Source organism: Polyodon spathula, chromosome 49, assembly GCF_017654505.1.
Source record: "Polyodon spathula isolate WHYD16114869_AA chromosome 49, ASM1765450v1, whole genome shotgun sequence".
Lineage (NCBI taxonomy): Eukaryota > Metazoa > Chordata > Actinopteri > Acipenseriformes > Polyodontidae > Polyodon > Polyodon spathula.
The window spans coordinates 549,425-569,052 of NC_054582.1; the positions used below are offsets into that span (position 1 = coordinate 549,425).

At 45.3% G+C, this 19,628-nt stretch overlaps 1 protein-coding gene across 1 annotated transcript in view; it reads left to right on the forward strand.

Moving 5' to 3' along the window:
• The window catches only part of LOC121306675 (collagen alpha-1(I) chain-like), a 69,749-nt gene that overhangs the window by 45,676 nt on the left and 4,445 nt on the right, over positions 1 to 19,628 (forward strand). The window contains exons 14-60 of the mRNA XM_041238505.1: positions 33 to 86; positions 483 to 527; positions 834 to 887; positions 1,114 to 1,158; positions 1,500 to 1,553; positions 1,767 to 1,811; positions 2,152 to 2,205; positions 2,597 to 2,641; positions 3,068 to 3,121; positions 4,364 to 4,408; positions 4,504 to 4,557; positions 4,872 to 4,979; positions 5,178 to 5,231; positions 5,800 to 5,853; positions 6,325 to 6,369; positions 6,606 to 6,659; positions 7,531 to 7,575; positions 7,997 to 8,050; positions 8,380 to 8,433; positions 8,967 to 9,020; positions 9,247 to 9,300; positions 9,397 to 9,450; positions 9,618 to 9,662; positions 9,811 to 9,855; positions 10,173 to 10,280; positions 10,711 to 10,764; positions 11,024 to 11,077; positions 11,512 to 11,565; positions 12,047 to 12,154; positions 12,968 to 13,021; positions 13,166 to 13,273; positions 13,820 to 13,873; positions 14,051 to 14,104; positions 14,582 to 14,635; positions 14,953 to 15,006; positions 15,622 to 15,729; positions 16,045 to 16,098; positions 16,355 to 16,408; positions 16,834 to 16,887; positions 17,192 to 17,245; positions 17,459 to 17,512; positions 17,621 to 17,674; positions 17,767 to 17,820; positions 18,048 to 18,101; positions 18,237 to 18,290; positions 19,111 to 19,164; positions 19,493 to 19,510. Coding sequence (XP_041094439.1) covers positions 33 to 86; positions 483 to 527; positions 834 to 887; positions 1,114 to 1,158; positions 1,500 to 1,553; positions 1,767 to 1,811; positions 2,152 to 2,205; positions 2,597 to 2,641; positions 3,068 to 3,121; positions 4,364 to 4,408; positions 4,504 to 4,557; positions 4,872 to 4,979; positions 5,178 to 5,231; positions 5,800 to 5,853; positions 6,325 to 6,369; positions 6,606 to 6,659; positions 7,531 to 7,575; positions 7,997 to 8,050; positions 8,380 to 8,433; positions 8,967 to 9,020; positions 9,247 to 9,300; positions 9,397 to 9,450; positions 9,618 to 9,662; positions 9,811 to 9,855; positions 10,173 to 10,280; positions 10,711 to 10,764; positions 11,024 to 11,077; positions 11,512 to 11,565; positions 12,047 to 12,154; positions 12,968 to 13,021; positions 13,166 to 13,273; positions 13,820 to 13,873; positions 14,051 to 14,104; positions 14,582 to 14,635; positions 14,953 to 15,006; positions 15,622 to 15,729; positions 16,045 to 16,098; positions 16,355 to 16,408; positions 16,834 to 16,887; positions 17,192 to 17,245; positions 17,459 to 17,512; positions 17,621 to 17,674; positions 17,767 to 17,820; positions 18,048 to 18,101; positions 18,237 to 18,290; positions 19,111 to 19,164; positions 19,493 to 19,510 — 2,691 coding nt within the window. The remainder of the gene's footprint in view (positions 1 to 32; positions 87 to 482; positions 528 to 833; positions 888 to 1,113; positions 1,159 to 1,499; positions 1,554 to 1,766; positions 1,812 to 2,151; positions 2,206 to 2,596; positions 2,642 to 3,067; positions 3,122 to 4,363; positions 4,409 to 4,503; positions 4,558 to 4,871; positions 4,980 to 5,177; positions 5,232 to 5,799; positions 5,854 to 6,324; positions 6,370 to 6,605; positions 6,660 to 7,530; positions 7,576 to 7,996; positions 8,051 to 8,379; positions 8,434 to 8,966; positions 9,021 to 9,246; positions 9,301 to 9,396; positions 9,451 to 9,617; positions 9,663 to 9,810; positions 9,856 to 10,172; positions 10,281 to 10,710; positions 10,765 to 11,023; positions 11,078 to 11,511; positions 11,566 to 12,046; positions 12,155 to 12,967; positions 13,022 to 13,165; positions 13,274 to 13,819; positions 13,874 to 14,050; positions 14,105 to 14,581; positions 14,636 to 14,952; positions 15,007 to 15,621; positions 15,730 to 16,044; positions 16,099 to 16,354; positions 16,409 to 16,833; positions 16,888 to 17,191; positions 17,246 to 17,458; positions 17,513 to 17,620; positions 17,675 to 17,766; positions 17,821 to 18,047; positions 18,102 to 18,236; positions 18,291 to 19,110; positions 19,165 to 19,492; positions 19,511 to 19,628) is intronic.

Consider the following 19,628-nt stretch of genomic DNA (forward strand, 5'->3'; position numbering starts at 1 on the left):
GTTAATCACTGCCCTTTGTATTTTTTTCAAAGGGGTTTACAGGGGAGTCCGGGCCTGCTGGAGAGAGAGGAGGGAAAGGGGCAAAGGTAAGTGCACAACCTCTTCTATTATAATATAAACCAAGTGACGTTACCTCCTGGAGCCAATGCCATTGAGCTGCAAAGAAATCTGCACAGAGACAAACAGCTAGAATCTGTCTGTGGAGCTCCTGGTAACTTCACTGTAAATGCATTTTGATTGTGCTGTACTGATAAATAGAGTTAAAAATACTTAATAAAAGATCACTAAAAAAAAAAAAAAAAAAAACATCATTGGTCATACTGCGTCTGTGCTCATATTTTGAAACGTTGACTCCATCTGTTGTCCAGCCATAAGTACTGCAAGCCTTCCACACCTATTCATGGCTGCATGCTGTTTGTTCCATTTCAGAGCAGAGCTGTTACTGTATAATCATATATCATTTTATATCTGTTTTATTTCAGGGGGCAAAAGGGGAAGCTGGCCTACCTGGACCTATTGGAACATCTGTGAGTAACACCTCTCCCCCCTCTCATCTCAATTCCCCCCCCCCCCCCCCCCCCCCCCCCCCCCTACCCTACACTCTCTTTGTCTCCTCACGTTTCTCTGTTTCTCATTTGTCTTGGAGTGATTTGAATTTGCTCAGATTCAAAACAGTACCTTCAGCCGCTCCTTGGCTAGCCTTTTCATTTTGCAGTAGCTGAGGCTGATACTTAAGACAAGTCACAGCTTAGTATTGTGAAGAAGCTGCACAGCCACGTCGTGCTGCCCCTGCCCGCCTCTTGCACATCTTATGTTTGCCTGTGTGTTTTCAGGGCTTGATGGGAGTCCGAGGGGTACCGGGAGTTCAAGGGCCTCAGGGGCCACCAGTAAGTAACTCAACTAAAAAGCAAAGCAATGCAGGACAGTGCTATTGCTTAGTGTTGAATTTAGCAGTGCTCAGTATAACAGGCATTGCAAAGCTGTCCCTCCTGCTTTACTGTGATATAATGAATGCTATGTGATTCGTGGCAGGGTTTGCATTCTAACTGTAGACTGCAGCTTGTATGCTGGTACCTGCAGGACTGACCCTGCTTTGTGTGTTTTATTTCGCAGGGGGAGTACGGTTTGGTTGGCCCTGTGGGATCACCTGGGGCTGTGGTAAGTGCTTTTGAGAAAGCCCAGATCTCTCGCTCACCTTGCACAGTGCAGCGCGAGTGTTTGAGGTCGGACACGTGGTGCTCATGCCTCTCACTCGCTGATTAGGAAAGCATGTCGCTGCAGACGGCTGAGGGCATCCACAGTTCAGTGCAGTGCAGAACAACTGCTGAGTGCTGCCCTGCTGTTCGAGATCCACGTTGTGATTATTCAGGGCTGTGAAAATCCGATCTCTTTGAAGTTCTACAGGCAGTAGTTCTGCACGCTGAATGTTCTCCAGTAGATCTAAGCCTGTGCTGTGAAGCGGCTCACCAGGCTGAATATTTGTGTGTTTGTACCTGCAGGGTGACAGTGGGGTGACAGGAGAGGTCGGTGCTCAGGGGGTTAATGGCTCTCAGGTGAGTAAGAATCCGTGGCCTGAATTCAATCTGAATCGTAGTGCCGTTAATGAGTGCCACAGTGTTCCCTTTTATCACTCTCTGATGTTGTTCAGGCAGGAGCTGAAAGGAGTGTTTTTGTTTGGTGTGTCTGTGAATTGGGCGGATCTTCATGCATTCCCACGTTGTGATTTGTTTTCTGAACCGGACCCTGTCTTCTTTTGTTTCTGACAGGGAGACAGCGGACCGGCTGGGCCCCGTGGCCCCAGAGGCCCTCAGGTATCGGGATCAATCCCAATATATATGTATGTACTGTGTCAGAATGCGCCCCTGTACTGTTTCACAGGGGGGGCTACCTCCCCCCACCTCACCCTGTAGTGATTGTACTGTTACTCTGAGTCGTTCTGTATCGCACGTTATAACTAGTCAAGCAGACCAACATTTCAGCTGGTGCCTTCATCAGCGCACTCATCCGAACGCCTGTCAGCTTGACTGCTGAAGGTGTGGATGGCTCGCTGCAGATTTGGATGTTGTAGGGTGACGCTATCTTGAGTTTTTAATATGGTTACTGATGATAAAATAATTCCCTCTTTGATTAATGTGCTTGTTCCTGTAATAGGGCTCGCAAGGTTTACAAGGTGTAAGAGGACTAGAGGGACAGAGAGGACCACAGGTAAGGCACCTCAAAATAGCCTCCTTGTAAAACACTCCACTGCACTCAAGAGCTCTGTATGGCACTCTGGCTGCTGGGCTTCTATTCAGTCACAGGTAGTACAAACACGATGCTGATGCATGAGAAAGCATAGCTTTGCCATCCTTGAATGATGCATTACTATAAAGATGCAGTGAATCCATGCTCCCCTGTCGTCATTTAAGTTTTTTCTCCTTGTAAACAAAACGGTCCCTCATTAATGATCAGTTTGTCTTCTTGCTTGTGGTACAGAGCAGGCAGGCAGTCAGGACCAGCGCTGTGATATGTGCTTTACCAGAGCCTGGGGCTGTTCAAACTGGACGTAAACCTTGTGAAAATCGAGTGGAATTAAACCCTTTTGTTTTTGTTTTAGGGATCCGTCGGAAAGGATGGTCCTCCTGGTCTGAAAGGTGAAGCTGTAAGTGATGCTCATTCTTTTATCTGGTAATATTGAGTTCAAATGACAGTCTTAACGTGCTGCACTGAGCCAAGCATAACATTACCCCCCATATCCACAGTGCAGGGAAGAAGTGTGGGACCCTTTTTAGATCCATGCGTTCTGTTGATTTCTTTATATGCATTTCAGTTAATCTCTCAATGTTGCTACACCTACGTCTTACTGGACGAGACGTGTACAAGTTCTCTCCCCTTCACCCTTCAGATGTGTGAAAAGCGCTGAGATAAACGTGTCTGTTCAGAAGCAGTGACGGGAATGAGACTGGGCTCGGCCACGCACTGTGTGTATACACTGTTTATGAAAAGACACATGAGAAAGCACAGCGAAGCCAGGCGGAATAAACAACATGTCTGTCTTTGAAAATCCCTTTTCTGTTCTTCATTTCAGGGAGAGATCGGCCCCTCCGGTCCGAGAGGAGAGCCCGGGTTCGAAGGGCCAATGGTAAACACCAATTAATCTACACAACCCGCTTTTACTGTGCAGCTGCGGGTTTATTGAGAGGGCATCACCTGGAACCGAAATATGAGGTCCAGCCCTTCGCTTTGAGCATTTTACAAGGCACCCGTTCAGCTCTCTTGTTTGTTTCCTTATTAATTGCAAGCTTATGGTGCGAGATTTGCTCTACTTTTGTACCTGCTAATGCTTCCAAAGTTAATCCAATGTGGGCATCTTCTGAGACCCCTTCCATGCTGCAAACCTCCTGAATGTGAATCCCTGTGTGGTGCTTGTCAGAACGCCATCTTGCATTCAGGGCTTTACCATCTCAGACCAAAAGTGTGTGCAATTTAGAGCAGATATAGGGGACGCTCGTAAACTTTAGTTTTGCTTAGCGACTCGTTGACAGCGTTTGGAATGTATTTATGAGACTGCAGTTTACAAAGTTAAAGGATGTTGTAAAAACTTAATTGGACGCTTGGCTGCCGCGGACGTTTGTCTGGCGTGGAGTGACTGTGTCGATGGGAGTCAGGTCATTGATGGGGCAGAGTTCATACGCTTCAGTGCATTTGGAAAGAGATGGAGCAAGTGCACAAGCATACTGCAGTAAAGTTCAGTTAGTGTCCCTGCAAACTTGGTGTGAAAATCCGCCCCATGTTTTAGATCTAGAGTGATGGCCAGCCTCGCTCCTAGGATGCCTTCCATGAAATCGTCTTTATGGACTGTGGCTGTGTCTTCTCTCAGGACGTGAAGTTCTGTATGCAGTCGTGCAGCAGTAAATGTACAGCATTTGAATTCGCTGCGTTCAGTTAGAACTTGACTGTCCCTAGGGAGTCTCATGTTTCTCCGATGAAGGGCTGGATGTGTCCGGGGGTTCACACTGTGACAGAAGGAATTGTCTGAGCGCCAGAGGATACACATGCAAAGTGTCACGGTGGAGCAGCTAAAGCAAGAGCACAGCTCTGTGTTTTTAATAAACTTCACTCTGCTGGAGCACATTTGGTAACGTCTGGTCCTCCAGTCAAAATAACCATAATGATGTGTTCCAGGCCACTGTCAATTTCTCAAGGAAGGCTTCGGATTTCGCAAAACCGTCAAAAGGGTTTTGATATTGAACTCTGTTCATTCTTCAAGAAACCCACATGACTGGCCAGACAGAAGTGTATCTAGACATGTGTACCAGTTGTAGTGAATCGGTGAAATATGCACATTTGAACCTCCTTTAGTCACTGTCATTGTCTTTACTAGGGGATCAGTGGAATACCCGGTCCTAATGGGGTCCCAGGAAGCAGAGTAAGAGCTCTACTTGATGCTTGTTGATTTGAATTGAGAATCTTTTGATGTGGGGTGTTTGATCAGCCTTTCATCACACTGTTCTGTTTTCACAGGGTGATCGAGTCCCGGATGGTGATAAAGGGAATGCAGGATTAAAAGGGGATCGTGTACGTATGCATGTGCTGAGTACTGTGTCTCGTAATTCACTCTGCTGACTGATGAAATTTAAAGGATCTCTCAGTCTCGTCAGTTTTTTGCAAGTTTATTTGCTTGTATGCAGAACTAATTTAAGTGAAAATGAAACTTGGGCTTTTACAAACTGTGTAATTGCAGATGGGGGAGAAAAACATTATCAAACTGAAAAACAAAAAGCATTGATGAATTTTGTGAGGTTTAAACAGGGCTATTATTGGGGGGTGTAGGTGGCGTTGAGGGGTTCAGTTCTATGCGTGTGTGTTTATTTTATTTTTATTTTTTGCAGGGGCCCCAAGGTCCTCTTGGTATGAGAGGTATCCCTGGGGTCAGAGGTCAAAGCGGCTTCCCAGGATTCCCTGGTGAAAAGGGGCAAAGCGGACCGGGGGGACCCCAGGTGAGGGGAACTTGTGTGAAAGAATCTGCGTGATCCTCCAGGAGGGTGCAGACAGATTAAAATATGATCTGCGTGGCCAGCATCTGTTTACAGGGCTCTCCTTTCTGAAGGAGGATCTAGTTACTGTGCAGGACAGGTAAACCAGAGAGAGACAGGTGTCAACACTAACATTTTTAAGAGTTCAATGTCATTTTGCAGGGTGAAGAAGGAGACAGTGGCCCGCCTGGAACAGTTGGCAGCGAGGGTCTGAAGGTCAGTTTAACCTTTTGCTTTTCAGAAAGTGCATGTGAGGACAGAATGATCCACCCCAGTGTACCAACCCTTACAGATGCCTCCCATGGTAAAAGCATAGCAAAATGGATTGAAGCATAGTGAAGGCATGATAAAGCATAAGTAAGCACCATACAGACCAGAGAGGCATAGTAAAGCATGTTAAAAAGGACATGGTAAATGACGTACTATAGGAAAACCTGCTAAATTACCGTGAAAGAATACCGTGGTAAACTTTTATAAGGGAATGTGCATCAATGAGTCGCCCCATTTACTCTCAATTTCATCTTGTAGTCAAGGGGCAAAACACTGGGGGTATCCATGTAATATTCCTGCAGTCATTGCTACAACAGGGGCTGATGTTTAATGTCACTTCAGGTTGAAATACACATGGACCCCATGGGAGATACTGCCATCCTTCTAATACATTACAGAACCTGCAGAGGAAGTCTCTCGAAAGGCATGTTTTAGTCTGCGAGGGATTCATAAATACACAGTTGATAGCTTTGTGTAGAAAGCTGGTTATTTTCAATGGTTTGGTTTCTTTTAGGGAAACCGGGGACATTCCGGCTCAAAGGGAAAGCATGGGCCTAAAGGTCCAAGGGTAAGCGTCTGCCTCTTCTCTCTTTACAGATTACACATGGGGCTCGAGACCCAGCTTTCAAATCTACATGCTCTTTCTGCCAGGGGCAGTTGGATGTAGTGGAAATGAATGTAGAATGATTGTAACCGATGTTGGGCTCCTTGCGTCAGCCCTACCTGTAACTCCAGTTGTTTCCTACAGCTGCTTTTCTTCTTGTAGAAAAGCGTGGGTGAGGGGTGAGGCTGCCCATGCACCCTGTAATGCATTTACTATAGACTGGGCAATTTGCCAATTCTGTGTCCTTACGGTGAAATGTAGACTAACCAAGTTATTTTTAAGGAGCTATGGTAAGTCTCCTGGACTAAATATAATATATATATATATATATATATATATATATATATATATATATATATATATATATATATATATATATATATATATATATGTACATATGAGCCGTGAATTAAAGACGCCTCTCTTTATTAACAGGGTCGGACTGGGCAGCGGGGTCTTGTGGGTGCGCCTGGAGTGCCGGTGAGATTGAGACAGAGTTTCACAATCGACCAAAGTGTGTGTGTGCGTGCGTGTCCCGTGCTCTCTGTGTTTTGTTTCAGGGTCTCAGAGGTGTGTGTGTGCGTGCCCCATGCCCCATGCTCTGACCCTCTCTGTGTTTTGTTTCAGGGTCTTGGAGGTGTGTGTGTGTGTCTCTGTGCCTGTGTGTGTGAGTGCCCCATGCCCCATGCTCTGACCCTCTCTGTGTTTTGTTTCAGGGTCTCAGAGGCCTGCCTGGGATCGAGGGTCCAGAAGGAAAGCCTGGTACACAGGTTCCCATTCTATCCCTTTTAATACTGATCACTGTACATGTCAAACAGGTTACAAGCAGGGTTTGAAATGCTGGTAAGATCGGGGTGAAGACTCCACTATTAGAAACAAGGGCTTACCTTGGGCTGTCTGACCCCCACCCCCCATAGAGCCAAAGTGTATTTCAAGTCCTGTTTACAATGCATTTGTTTATTTACTGTGTGTTAGTTAGACCATGTGCAGCCCAGCAGAAATTAGGGCAGATTCCGAGAAGAGTGTTTCAATTCAAAAATGCAAAAAAAAAGAAACTGCCTGATTGAAATGGTGGGGTACAGTGCGGTGTAGAGTGGCATTCCCACTGGAGGGCTTTCTTGATTGGCTATTGATCAGTCTGACCAACTTCAGTCAGGAGCCAGCTGGTAACGGGAAACGAAATGCGGGCGCACTTTAGTTTAGGGATCCATTTATTAAACATCAATTCATGTTTTGATCACTGTTGATTATTGAGGAATAAAAGTGTATTACAGTAACATTTCAACGACACGTTGTTCGTGTCAAGGCTGTCCTTTAAAACCCTTGGTTACTCTAGACTGCTGTAGTCTTTTACAGACTTTCTCTTGCGGTCTTTTGCTAACACTTCCCTTGTGTTTCTGGGTTAACGGACTCATCCCTAGCCCCAGGGAGTTAGCATGGTCATGCAGCTATACTAATATCCACGAATACCAAACAGGCATTGTGACTGGAACTGTGTTTTAAAAACAGAAATGTCTATTTTTGTCATGGCGTGCAGGGCGCGTGGTTCACAGTTGGTCATTTCACTGGTGTGCGCATCGCTCACACATCCGATAATAATGCACCGAAGTGTATTGACTGGTTGTTTTTGATTCTTGACAGGGCGAGTCTGGCATGCCTGGCAGCTCTGGCAGTAAGGGACTCGGAGTGAGTACAGGTGCTGTTGGTATTGGCTGTGTTTTATGTGACAGTATGCACAGGCCCTGTTTTAATGGGCTGCATAGCTGTTTTGGATCAGGTGGCCAGATTCCAGAGTTTATTGTAACCAGCAGTCAAGCTCAGTTAAATCAACAGGTAGTTTTTAAATGCCTGTGTATTTCGTCCACTTTGAAGAGACGTTGGGCTGAGGAAAGGGGCTGGGCTGGGCAGGGCTGGGCATTCTCTCTCGTATAAAATGATGAACATACAATATAGTGGCAATCCATCCTAAAATAACTACATTCAGTGCTGCCACTTGATGGCACAGTCTGTATGACATGTCCTTTATTATAACAGTGTAGCCTGTCCGCTGACCTGCAGAGCCCTGTATCTCACAGTTGGCTGATGGGAGGCTTTTTTTTCCCTGCAGGGTTTCCGAGGGGCAAGGGCGGGGCCGGGACAGGCTGGAGCCCCTGGAGCTCCGGTAAGACTTGTCATCTTCAAGAGAAGCAACGCGTTTCACTAGTTTTTGCATGGAACTGACCCCCGTGAAGGGGCGTCGCAGGGGGACAAACACAAACGAAATTAAGTCAATGCTGGTCCTGCTTGTACTGTCTTCCAGATGCAAAGGCTAAACATCTAGTCTGGCAGACAGACTGTAAAATAAAGACATGTGTTGAAAGGCTTGTCGACCAGACAGATACATTAGATAATAGAGGAGCAGTGAAAATGGTACTGAAGCCAACGAAGGCCATGCCTGGGGCGCTACCACCTGTAATCTCACTGTGATGTACTTTTTCTGTTTCGATACAGGGTCCTCCAGGCAGGGCAGGGCAGGACGGCAGCCCCGGGGCAGCTGGCGAGAGGGTGAGTTGGGCTGGGGGAGAGGGGGAGAGCTGGATCATCTTGGGAGGAAAGGTGAAGGGCTACACCAAGGCTTTGTGATTATCAGACTGCTGTGTATTTGGATAGACCCGTCGCCACACAAGTCTTGGGCTTGCTGTAAGTCTGATATCGATAATGCATTAAAAATAATGGAATGGCCATGCAGTAAGTGGAGCTACAATAACAGAACTCAATAGAATTAAGTAGTATTGAATGAAGCTGATAAGTACAGCAGGTGGAGCAGCGCTGCCCCCTAGTGTTGAACATTACTCTCCTATGCATTCAGGGAAGACCATGAGCAGCAAGATATTACAGAGGATGACAAGATTATACAAAATGCATTTATATATCAAATATGAAAAAATAAACATGAGGGATGCATGTCAAAATTACAAACTCATTTTAATTATTAAAAACTAGCTATTTGCTGTTAACTCAGGTGCGGCTGCCTCGCTTCAGATTTCTGCCCATGTCTTCACCAGCGCTGAGGATTTGTGCTGTTGTTTTTCCTGCAGGGTTTCACTGGTAAACCTGGCCTGGAGGGACTTCAAGGACCTGTAGGCATGTATGTAAGTGCTACCTTGTACAGGTGTTGATCGCTTATGAAAGCACAGACTCTGGCATTGTACCTGCCTGTATTCTCAAGCGTAGTTTTCAGCTCTTGTTTGCAGCTGACCTGCATATCTCTTTTTTAAATTTTTTATCTAGTCGCTCGATTTTAAAGAAAGGAATCGCTGTGTTCCCCACACCTTGTTCTGGTCATTGACGCTGCGTGTGCGCTTGCTTGTTCCGCAGGGCTATCCCGGGTCTCTAGGTGATCGTGGAAGAACAGGCCACGTGGGAGGAAGGGTATGATGTTTGTATCCACGTTGTCAATCTTTTATTTGGGGAATTTTGCTTTTTAGATTGATAACCGTTCCTCGTTCTTCTGTGTAACCCCCGCAGGGCGAGCCAGGAGTCCGAGGACTTCCAGGGCTGCAGGGAAAGACAGGGCTCAAAGTAAGTGTTGCCATTTTACTGGGATATTGTACACAGAATTATATATTAGGTACCAATAACTTATACATATGTGTATTTATTTGTAGATGTGTGTTATCATTGTGTTATTTTTGTACCCACTGTGCTGTATTTAAGTGAAACGTGAATGTTCTGAATTGTTTTTTCAGGGTCTGCCCGGCCCTGCTGGGGAGGTGGGACCCCTTGGAGCACAGGTGAGTAAAACACCTTGGTCACTGTTAAGAGGGCATGTGTGCACACAATGCACTAGGCTGAGTAGCTCCTTTAGCCCAGTGATGGGAGTGTCTGTTTTGGAGGTTCCTGGGCTGTGTAATGCATCTTTTTGTTTCTGTTTTATTTCAGGGAAGGGCGGGAGAGCCAGGCCTCAAGGGACTCCAGGGTTTCCCTGTAAGTATGAAGCAGAGCTTTTTAAAAGTGCTGCCTCTTGCAGCCACCAGAGGGCCCTATGCACCATGTGCAAAGACTATTGAGCAAAGACAGTGCTGAGCGTATAAGCTTACCCTCACAATACAGTCGGCATCATCAGGCATAGGCATTCTGAGGCTCAACAGGATCTCTAAACCAGGAAAACAAATCTAAAATGTATTGCTCTGATAAATTTCTCCCAGTGCTTCGCTCCGACATGGTGTTTTATTCGAGAGGCTGGTGAAACTGATGAGACATCCTGGACGCTTCGCTTCATTTCTGATGTTGTTTTGTTTCAGGGGTTGTCTGGTCCCCCTGGTCCTGATGGCGGGATGGGCAAACAGGGCCCCTCAGGAGACAAGGGGCCCCAGGGGCCAAAGGGAGCGAGCGGGACAAACGGGTACCCGGTGAGTGGATTGTAAATTATGAATGAGAACTCAGAAAGGGTTTGTCAAAAATCCAGTGCATCTTCTCTTGTGTATAAATATCATCCCGTACATAGAGCATGCGACACAATTTTAAAGTTAATAAAACAACCCTTTTTTATAATTTAATTCTAATTCCTGAGCACAGTCGTGTGTAGCGTGTCTTATTATAAAACAGAAAGCACAGTGTGACCAGACAGAACTGCATGAGAGGACACGTCCTATAACAATGAGACACTACACATAACATAGTGACTCGTGTAGCTTTATCAGCACAAACCCAACGGAGAACGAGATCTTCTCTGATGTACACTTAACCCACATCAGTCTGTGTGAAACCCAAAAGGGGTCCCCTGGATGTATGCATGAACACCATGCATCTTTCTTTTATTACCTCTTCATTCTGCTTCAGGGCAAAGAAGGGCTAGCCGGGACTGAAGGGCCAACAGGGGAGAAAGGAGAGAAGGTAAGAGTAGAGAGGCGAGCGAGAACGACCCATCTGAAAGTTTACTGTGCTGTGCTTTGCGAGGATTTTATCATGCGGTGGACTTTAGAAACCACTGCCTCAGCCTGACTCAAGGCTTGTGCTGGTGTTCGCCTGCATACAGGAACCTGGGCTCCTTGTCCTTTCTGCTGATGGTTCCCCAGTGCGTTGGGCTGTTGTTTGTGTATCTGCTGGGGATTGCCACGTGAATTCCTGTTAATATCCGGTGTGTTCTCTTCAGGGGGTGACCGGGCCACCAGGGGACATGGGGAGTGCAGGTCTTGATGGGGAGCAGGTGAGTGGGACTCTGTTCCAATAAGTGCTTAAGTTTTGGCTTGAACCAGTGTGGGCTCTGTGTCTGTATCACTGTCTTTTATAATTCAGTTATCCGTTTTTGTGTTTACCAGCACACACTGGTGAGCCGAGACAGCTTTGCTTGAAAACCTCTTGTTTTTGGAGTCTTTGTTTTATGACCTGTCCAGTAGAGCAATTGGCTTGGGCGCTGAAGATAATATTATCTCTATCATACATATCGTAGTTTGGTGAACCAGCGGGTGGGCATGTAAACTCGCACATCTCACTCTCTTTAAAATAAATACTATTTAATGCAATTCCCTTAAAGACTAATGGTACAATCACAGTATTCCGCTACCAGAAGGCACTGAGTGATATGTAAAAACACATTTGATCTCTCTTGATTTATTGTTTGCATGTGTTTTACTGTATCAGGGGCCTCCTGGACCAATCGGAGTTGAGGGCTCTTCTGGAGTGAAAGGGGACCAGGTTGGAACATGCCCATGGTCTCCTTGCTTTGCAGTGGGAGAGGAGGGGTGCACTGTTGATTTTCAGTGTTGATTTTTTAATGCATGCCGATTTTGTTTTATTAAGATACTGTAGCACCGGGCTGTCCAATGGAAGCCTGATAGTTTTGAAATGACTGCAAGGGCAGTCTAAAGTCTTAGGTGTAAGCAATAACAGTCAAACTGCTAACAAATTGATTTTTAAACATGCAATGTCTAAGCGCTTCAGTAGTTTTCAGCGCATTTTTAAAAAATATATCTTGTTTGTTTAGTTGTATATTACCTACATGGCTTCTTTCACCTAAGATGCTGGACAGCTCTGCTGTGCTGCAGGACTGTGAAACCCTCACATCACAGCCATCAGATGGATCCCTGATTTAGCAGACTGATTCACGATGGTAATGCTGACATCTCGAGCCGTCGCTGCACTATATAACAGCACACGTTTCTGTTTGGTCTGGCAGGGAGATGGAGGTCCATGTGGAAAGCCAGGCACTAAAGGTGCTGCTGGTGAGCCAGGGCTTCAGGGGCCCAAGGGACTTGAGGGAGACCCGGGAGAGATGGGAAAAGAGGTGAGAGGACCAACGCACACAGGGCCCGCTTCTAAAAGCTGACCACTGAAAATCTGCACGTTTTAAGTTTTCAGGTTTCCCATGTTTTTCCAATTATACATTTTTACAAATATGCTTTGTAGACCTCCTCTGAGCTTTACAAGTCTTACCTGTGTGTTACCATGCTTTATATATATATATATATATATATATATTTACTGTTCATAGTATATTATCATGATGATTAATATAATATAAGTGAGACACAAGTCATATACATCAAATCCTGAGAGCACATCTAAAGTGACTGGATCAGCAGGGTCACAAATCTGCCTCAGCTCTGGACTCTGTGCTTCAATGATCAGCTATCTTTGGAACAAGCACCATGGCAACGAACACCACACTGATTGGTTCAGCTGGGTACACCACAGCGCGGCGTGAGCACTGTGAATCTGAATCTAATTGCACAGCGTTACTCATTAGCCACGAGGCAGGTAACGAACAATGAATCCGCTCGCCTGGCTGCAAGAAACTGCTTCACCCAGAGCTTTCAGCAATTACTGAGCCAGCTTTATTGTTCTTGTTTCCTTGGTGGTTTTTTATTTATTTTTTTCCCTCTTCATTAAATTGCCCTGAGCTGCATCAATGTTGCATCACTGCCCTAGCTTAGAAACTGCACTCAAGCTTCATGGAGAGGACTTGGTGACAGGCAGAGGGGTTATTTGTTTGTTGTATTCACTGGGCATGATATGCACAGTATTTTTGGTTAGGGAATGAGAAACAGTTATTCATGTCTTATGTGCGCTGTTTCCAACTCCATTCTCTGTTTTTAAGGGGGAGGTCGGTGACCCAGGTGACATTGGGGATATTGGCCCCAAAGGTGAAAAGGTAAGGGGAGCAATCTGGAAAGCTGTATTGAATTTTTATACTGACAGCATGGTACTGTACTAACGCTTAGTCTGGGGCTAAGAAGTGTGCTGCAGGTCTGGTGCACTAGTGTTTTGTACAGTTATTTCATGTGCGACCCTGCAGGGTGAGGTGGGCTACGTTGGACTTCCAGGGCAGCCTGGACCTGCGGGGATTCTGGGAGAAAGGGGAGAGAGGGGGAAGAGAGGAGAGAAGGGCCATGCCGGCCTCCTGGTGAGTGACCACTCAGCTTCAAGACACACATCAGAGGTGCTTGCATCATCACAGCACGCCACGGGCCACCTTCTCAAAGCTGTTTACTCCATAGCGTCATTAGAATGTATTTCCAGAAAGAAAAATAGCACCCAATAAGGGTACTAAACCAAAACAGCTCATTAATATAAAGGCTTGTAAGTAGTCTCTTCTGTTTGTTTCTTATCTGGAGTAATCCGTTTTGAGAATCCAGAAAATTAGGGTGTGAGTAAATCCACACTCCTGATTGACTGAGGCGGTTCTAAGAACTCCTGATGCATTGCAAAGTTGCATTGGGACTGGTGGAGTTGTGCAATCCATTCTGTACATGTTTCCCCCCCCCCCATTTAATATTTTACTACTTTCTTTTTAAAAATACAATATTGTAAGAATACATATTCAGTTCATCTGCATACATGTAATAAATAAGGTTCATAAATGTTCATAAATGTTTAGACAGATCCATATCTAACACTCACACGTTCCAGGTATATATTAAACAACATGTTTGTTTTCATTGTTTTCCAGGGTCAAGTTGGATTAATGGGGGCAACAGGTCTTTCCGGGATTCCAGGAAAAGTGGCAAGTATTATATATATATATATATAAACACAATCACACAGTACATATTTCATTTTATACAAGTTTGAGGTAGATGTCTAAATTAGCTTTACCCTTGTGAAAAATCACTCTCTTATAAAAGCAAACTGCAATTACAGCAACGTAAATGAGTCCTGGAATTGTTTGTTTTCTGCTCAGGGTGAACCGGGAGTGACAGGATTGCCCGGGCCAGATGGTCCCAAAGGAGAGAAGGTAAATAAAATAAAAAATAAAAACCCCGCAAATAACAGCGGTGCGTTGACCTGTAACTGTCACAAATTACACTGAAGATGCGGCTGAAGTGCTGCTCCTCAGAAATGTGGTCTTGTGTAAGAGAAAAACAATAAAAGCTCCTCGGTAAACATACATCACAGATTCATGAAAGAAAGCACCTGCCTTGGCCAGATTCTGATGCTCTTGTTTATAACACTGCCATCATTTCGCAGACACTGCTATAATACATGCAGTCCTCTCTGGTGGTGGCAGTGTTTCGGGGATCAAGGTCTTGGCTTGACGGGTTGTTTTAATGTGAAGATGTTGGTTGAGCCTCGTCTAGCTTAAAGCACTGTAAGAGAGTAACTTGGATTTTATTTTTGACGTAGAAGTAATCAATTCTCCGAATTGTAGTAGGATTCAGGGGTCTCAGATTCACAGAGGATGCACTGGTTCACGCTTGTGTTTTTATTGTAGGGAGATCTGGGATCTGATGGTACACCTGGGCCACCTGGCAGCCATGGACCAGAGGTACCAATTTAAAAAAAATAAAATGGGGTTCATTTGTTGTTTTGAACTTCCTCAACCCAATTTAAACATCGCTGCAAATTCTCCAGCAAACTTTATTGTTATATTAACATGCTCTCTCTCTCTCTCTCTCTCTCTCTCTCTCTCTCTCTCTCTCTCTCTCTCTCTCTATATATATATATATATATATATATATATATATATATATATATATATATATATATTTTTTTTGGTGTTGCATTAAACAGCTTGCTCACTTGTACGATCTTCACAGTGCTGGGTATGTAGTTTTATGGAGGCTGTTTTATCGTGTGTTCCAGGGGTTCACTGGTGAAGACGGGAAACGAGGAGACACAGGAAAACCTGGCCCTGTTGTGAGTGTGAAGATGCTGGTTTTCTTTACATACGAGCCCTGAGCCGGATGGTTTACTGCACAATCACACAACCCTTTACATACGAGCCCCGAGCCGGCCGGTTTACTGCACAATCACACAACCCTTTACATACGAGGCCCGAGCCGAACCGTTTACTGCACAATCACACAACCCTTTACATACGAGGCCCGAGCCGAACCGTTTACTGCACAATCACACAACCCTTTACATACGAGGCCCGAGCCGAACCGTTTACTGCACAATCACACAACCCTTTACATACGAGGCCCGAGCCGAACCGTTTACTGCACAATCACACAACCCTTTACATACGAGGCCCGAGCCGAACCGTTTACTGCACAATCACACAACCCTTTACATACGAGCCCCGAGCCGAACCGTTTACTGCACAATCACACAACCCTTTACATACGAGCCCCGAGCCGAACCGTTTACTGCACAATCACACAACCCTTTACACACGAGCCCCGAGCCGGCTGGTTTACTGCACAATAACACAACCCTTTTTTTCTTCTGTTGTGTGACTCCAGTTATGTTCCTTTCTTATTTGTATCCCTGCTGTTTTGGGTAAAGCTCAACCCTTGCCTGTTTTAGGGTGCTCCGGGGAAACAGGGAACCCAGGGTGCAGAGGGTCCAAAGGGCCTGCCCGGGCCTGAGGGGGAAAAAGGGGACCCCAGCGAAAAGGGGGCTCCAGGAGCGCAGGTAAGGTTGGCAGGCTTCAGATTCCTGCTTTTCATGCGATTTTAACATTCGCTGGACCCTAAGGGCTGTTGTAAGGACTGTTTTTTGTAAAGCACATTTAATTAACTTTTTAATCACGCGGTTCAGGAAACCCTTTTAAAAGAAGGTTATTAGTTTTATTCTCATTTTTTAAAAGCACTGTTTAACCTGATGTTAAAAGACACTTCTTATCTTAAAGTACAATGAATAGGACTCGCTGTCCTGATTTTTATGTAGTATCTCTGACACTTTTTTTAATAGTTTCACTTTATGACAAGTGTATGTTCTGGGTTCCAGGGTCCAGAAGGTCCACCCGGTATTAAAGGCCCAGCAGCCTTACCTGGAATTGAGGTAATGAACTTGCTATGACGTTCAAAAATAAAAAAAATAAAAAAAAATAATTGACCCCACACTGCAATGTGAAAACACACCGTCAGAAGTGTTAAAGTCTGTAGATTTGGTTCATTCAGGTGCTATGGTTGAATGTTTGAAGTTATGGATCAGATCAGAAACCCAGGAGCGTGTTTTTGCTTGTCAGGGCTCACCTCTCTGTGCAGTAAAGCACCTGACTGCGCTCTCCTTCTTATCCATGCTTGTTTTCATTCAGGGACCCCCGGGAGAGGTTGGGAAGCAGGGAGAGGCAGGACTGCCAGGCCCACTGGTAAGCCTCAGTTTAATTCCTTACAGTCTGGGTCAATCACACGTGTCCAAAGAATGCACACAGCACCAAGGATGGAAATAAGAGTTCTATTGCATAGCAGTTTAACCCATAACATGCTCATAGTAAAACCAGGAATGGAGCAAACTGCTATGCAACGGGAGTCTGTTTCCATCCTTGCAGTATTATTTCTCATTCAACAGACACTACTTTTTTTGCACATACTAGCACAACAGGAGTTTGAGGAGTTTGCATATCAGCAATATTACGCACAGTATTTAAAATTGATTGATGTTGTTCCACTAGGAAGGGTTTTGTAGTACAGTGTGATTTAGTGTAATGCAAGTGTTTTGAGGTACCCTGCGTTTGTGTGCAATACACACCAGTGTGTAACAAATATCCTGTCATTCCTGTCTTCGTCATCACAGGGAGCCACTGGTAATCCAGGCCCTGAAGGACGAATGGGACTGAAGGGAGAGAAGGTAGGTCATCCCTATTCGTTTATAGGGTGGGGATAAATGTAGGCATGAACTGAAATGGCCCAAAAGTGCAGCAAGTCTTCTTTCCACTCTTAGGCAGACAGTTGCTTTGTTCGTATGCACAGCCTGGTCAGATGCAATCTACATATTAGATGAAGCCTGTATGTAAACAAGTTGCTAGCTGGAACCACGTTGGGTTTCATTTAGGCAGAGGTGCAGGCAGGTTCTGAAGCATTGATTCCCCTGCACCCCGTTGAGCTTGCCTTGTAGGAAGCTCAGCTGAAGTGTATTCTAACCTGTGTTTCAGGGTGAAGACGGGACAGAAGGTGATCCAGGGGTGCCTGGAAATCCTGGAAGGGGGGTAAGTGTATACAAGGCTGTATCAGCACATATTGCTACAGAGGCAGGGGGGGTGAAGCAGTCTTCCAGGGTGTAGCAAATGGGTCCCACAGCACGTGATGAACAATTGTTTTTTTTTTAAACACACTTGTGGAATCAGCAGTGTTCCCTGTTTTAGCCCATCACTGAGTTGAAAGTGAGGATTCACAGCATGCATCATTTAAATTATTTTCAGGGTAAAAGGGGTAAAGCCGGACCGAGGGGATCGAGAGGAGCCAGGGGGGAGACGGTAAGAGGCATTTTAAATATGCAATTTCATTTTTTTTTTTATTCCGACTTATAACCCCTTGAGTCTTGTCCAGGGTTACTGTAACGGTGTTCTGTTTACCTTTGCCAGGGTGCTAAAGGAGAGGTGGGGCCAGAAGGGTCATTGGGAAGACAGGGTCCCTATGTGAGTTATGCAGGGTTTCAGTTTATTATAGAGATGCTGCATTTCTATGCAATATTGATGACAATAACAAAACATCCCTGTCTATTCCTCAGGGAATCCCTGGTCTGAGAGGCGAGAAGGGGGTACCAGGACCAACAGGAAACAAGGTAAGAATTGCCTTATTTACACTGCAGTACCCGAGGGAAGGCTACATGTGTTTGCTTGACTTGTCTTGTATGACAAGAGTATCTCTGAGGTTACAGCTGATCTATAGTTACCTGCCGCCTTGTTCTGACAGCATTTTAGGAGCAAAACCACCCGCACACTGCATTTCTGTTTCTAAATGTAGCATTGTCTTTCTGTGATTTGAATGGCATCTTCTTTTTATTGACAGGGTGAAAAGGGGGACACAGGGCCACATGGTCCCTACGGGGACAGAGGGTTCAAGGTACTGAAGTCGCTGTGTGTCCAACAGCATCTTAATACCGAGTACAAGCCTCGGTACCATGTCTGCTGAAGAAGTTTGAGATGATAAACTGAAACTTTTACAAAGGCACTCATGTTTTGTGTTTCTCTGTTCCAGGGAAGGCATGGGCCTGTGGGCGTACCCGGTCAGACAGGGTTTAAGGGGGAGCAGGTAACATCCATTTACGTTGATGTTAAACGATACACTTTGGGGCGAATGAGATGGGAGCTCACAAAACAAAAACATTACAATTTCAGTTTAGATCAAATTGCTAGAACATGTTACTAGCCACAACAGCCCAATGGTAATATTGTAGATTTTTAAAATTGAACTTAAGTGCCACCAGTAGCTCAAATGTTGTAACTTCCAATTTTTTTTCCTATAAAAAACATCTCTGTGCACGTGGTGTGGAGGGGACCCCTGATAATGGAGCTGTGTGCTTGTCTGTATATCTCCGTGCATGTGGTGTGGAGGGGACCCCTGATAATGGAGCTGTGTGCTTGTCTGTATATCTCCGTGCATGTGGTGTGGAGGGGACCCCTGATAATGGAGCTGTGTGCTTGTCTGTATATCTCCGTGCATGTGGTGTGGAGGGGACCCCTGATAATGGAGCTGTGTGCTTGTCTGTATATCTCCGTGCACGTGGTGTGGAGGGGACCCCTGATAATGGAGCTGTGTGCTTGTCTGTATATCTCCGTGCATGTGGTGTGGAGGGGACCCCTGATAATGGAGCTGTGTGCTTGTCTGTATATCTCCGTGCATGTGGTGTGGAGGGGACCCCTGATAATGGAGCTGTGTGCTTGTCTGTATATCTCCGTGCATGTGGTGTGGAGGGGACCCCTGATAATGGAGCTGTGTGCTTGTCTGTATATCTCCGTGCATGTGGTGTGGAGGGGACCCCTGATAATGGAGCTGTGTGCTTGTCTGTATATCTCCGTGCATGTGGTGTGGAAGGACCCCTGATAATGGAGCTGTGTGCTTGTCTGTGCAGGGAGACATTGGACCAGCTGGCCCTGCAGGATCCTATGGATTTCCAGGGTTACCTGTAAGTGTCGTTTATCACCTGCCCATGTAAAAAGAGCCCCTTTCAGTGCATTGAAAATGGCTGTGATCTATTATTACTATGAATTATTTGTCTTGGTTTTAATTCTATCCTGCTGTGGATAGAGCAGGAGGTCCCTTTGTACGTGTGTCACGTTTACATTGAAGGCTGTGTTTATACAGAACTGCTGGCCTCATTGTGATAGAATTTACTACACTTTATTAACAGAGTCAAACCTCTAGAACGGTAGAGGATATCGTTTCTCACTTTGTAGCTACGTTTCAATAATAATAAATACAATATGTAACAATTGCTTTTTATTTTATTTTAGGGTCTGTTTGGGGAAAAGGTAAGTACCGCACATCACACTTCTTGATGCATTTAAATCACACGAGCAAAGCTGTCACAGACTGTAGTTGGACTCTCGAGATCAACCTTGCCTTCTACACTGACCCACGTGAAGAGTT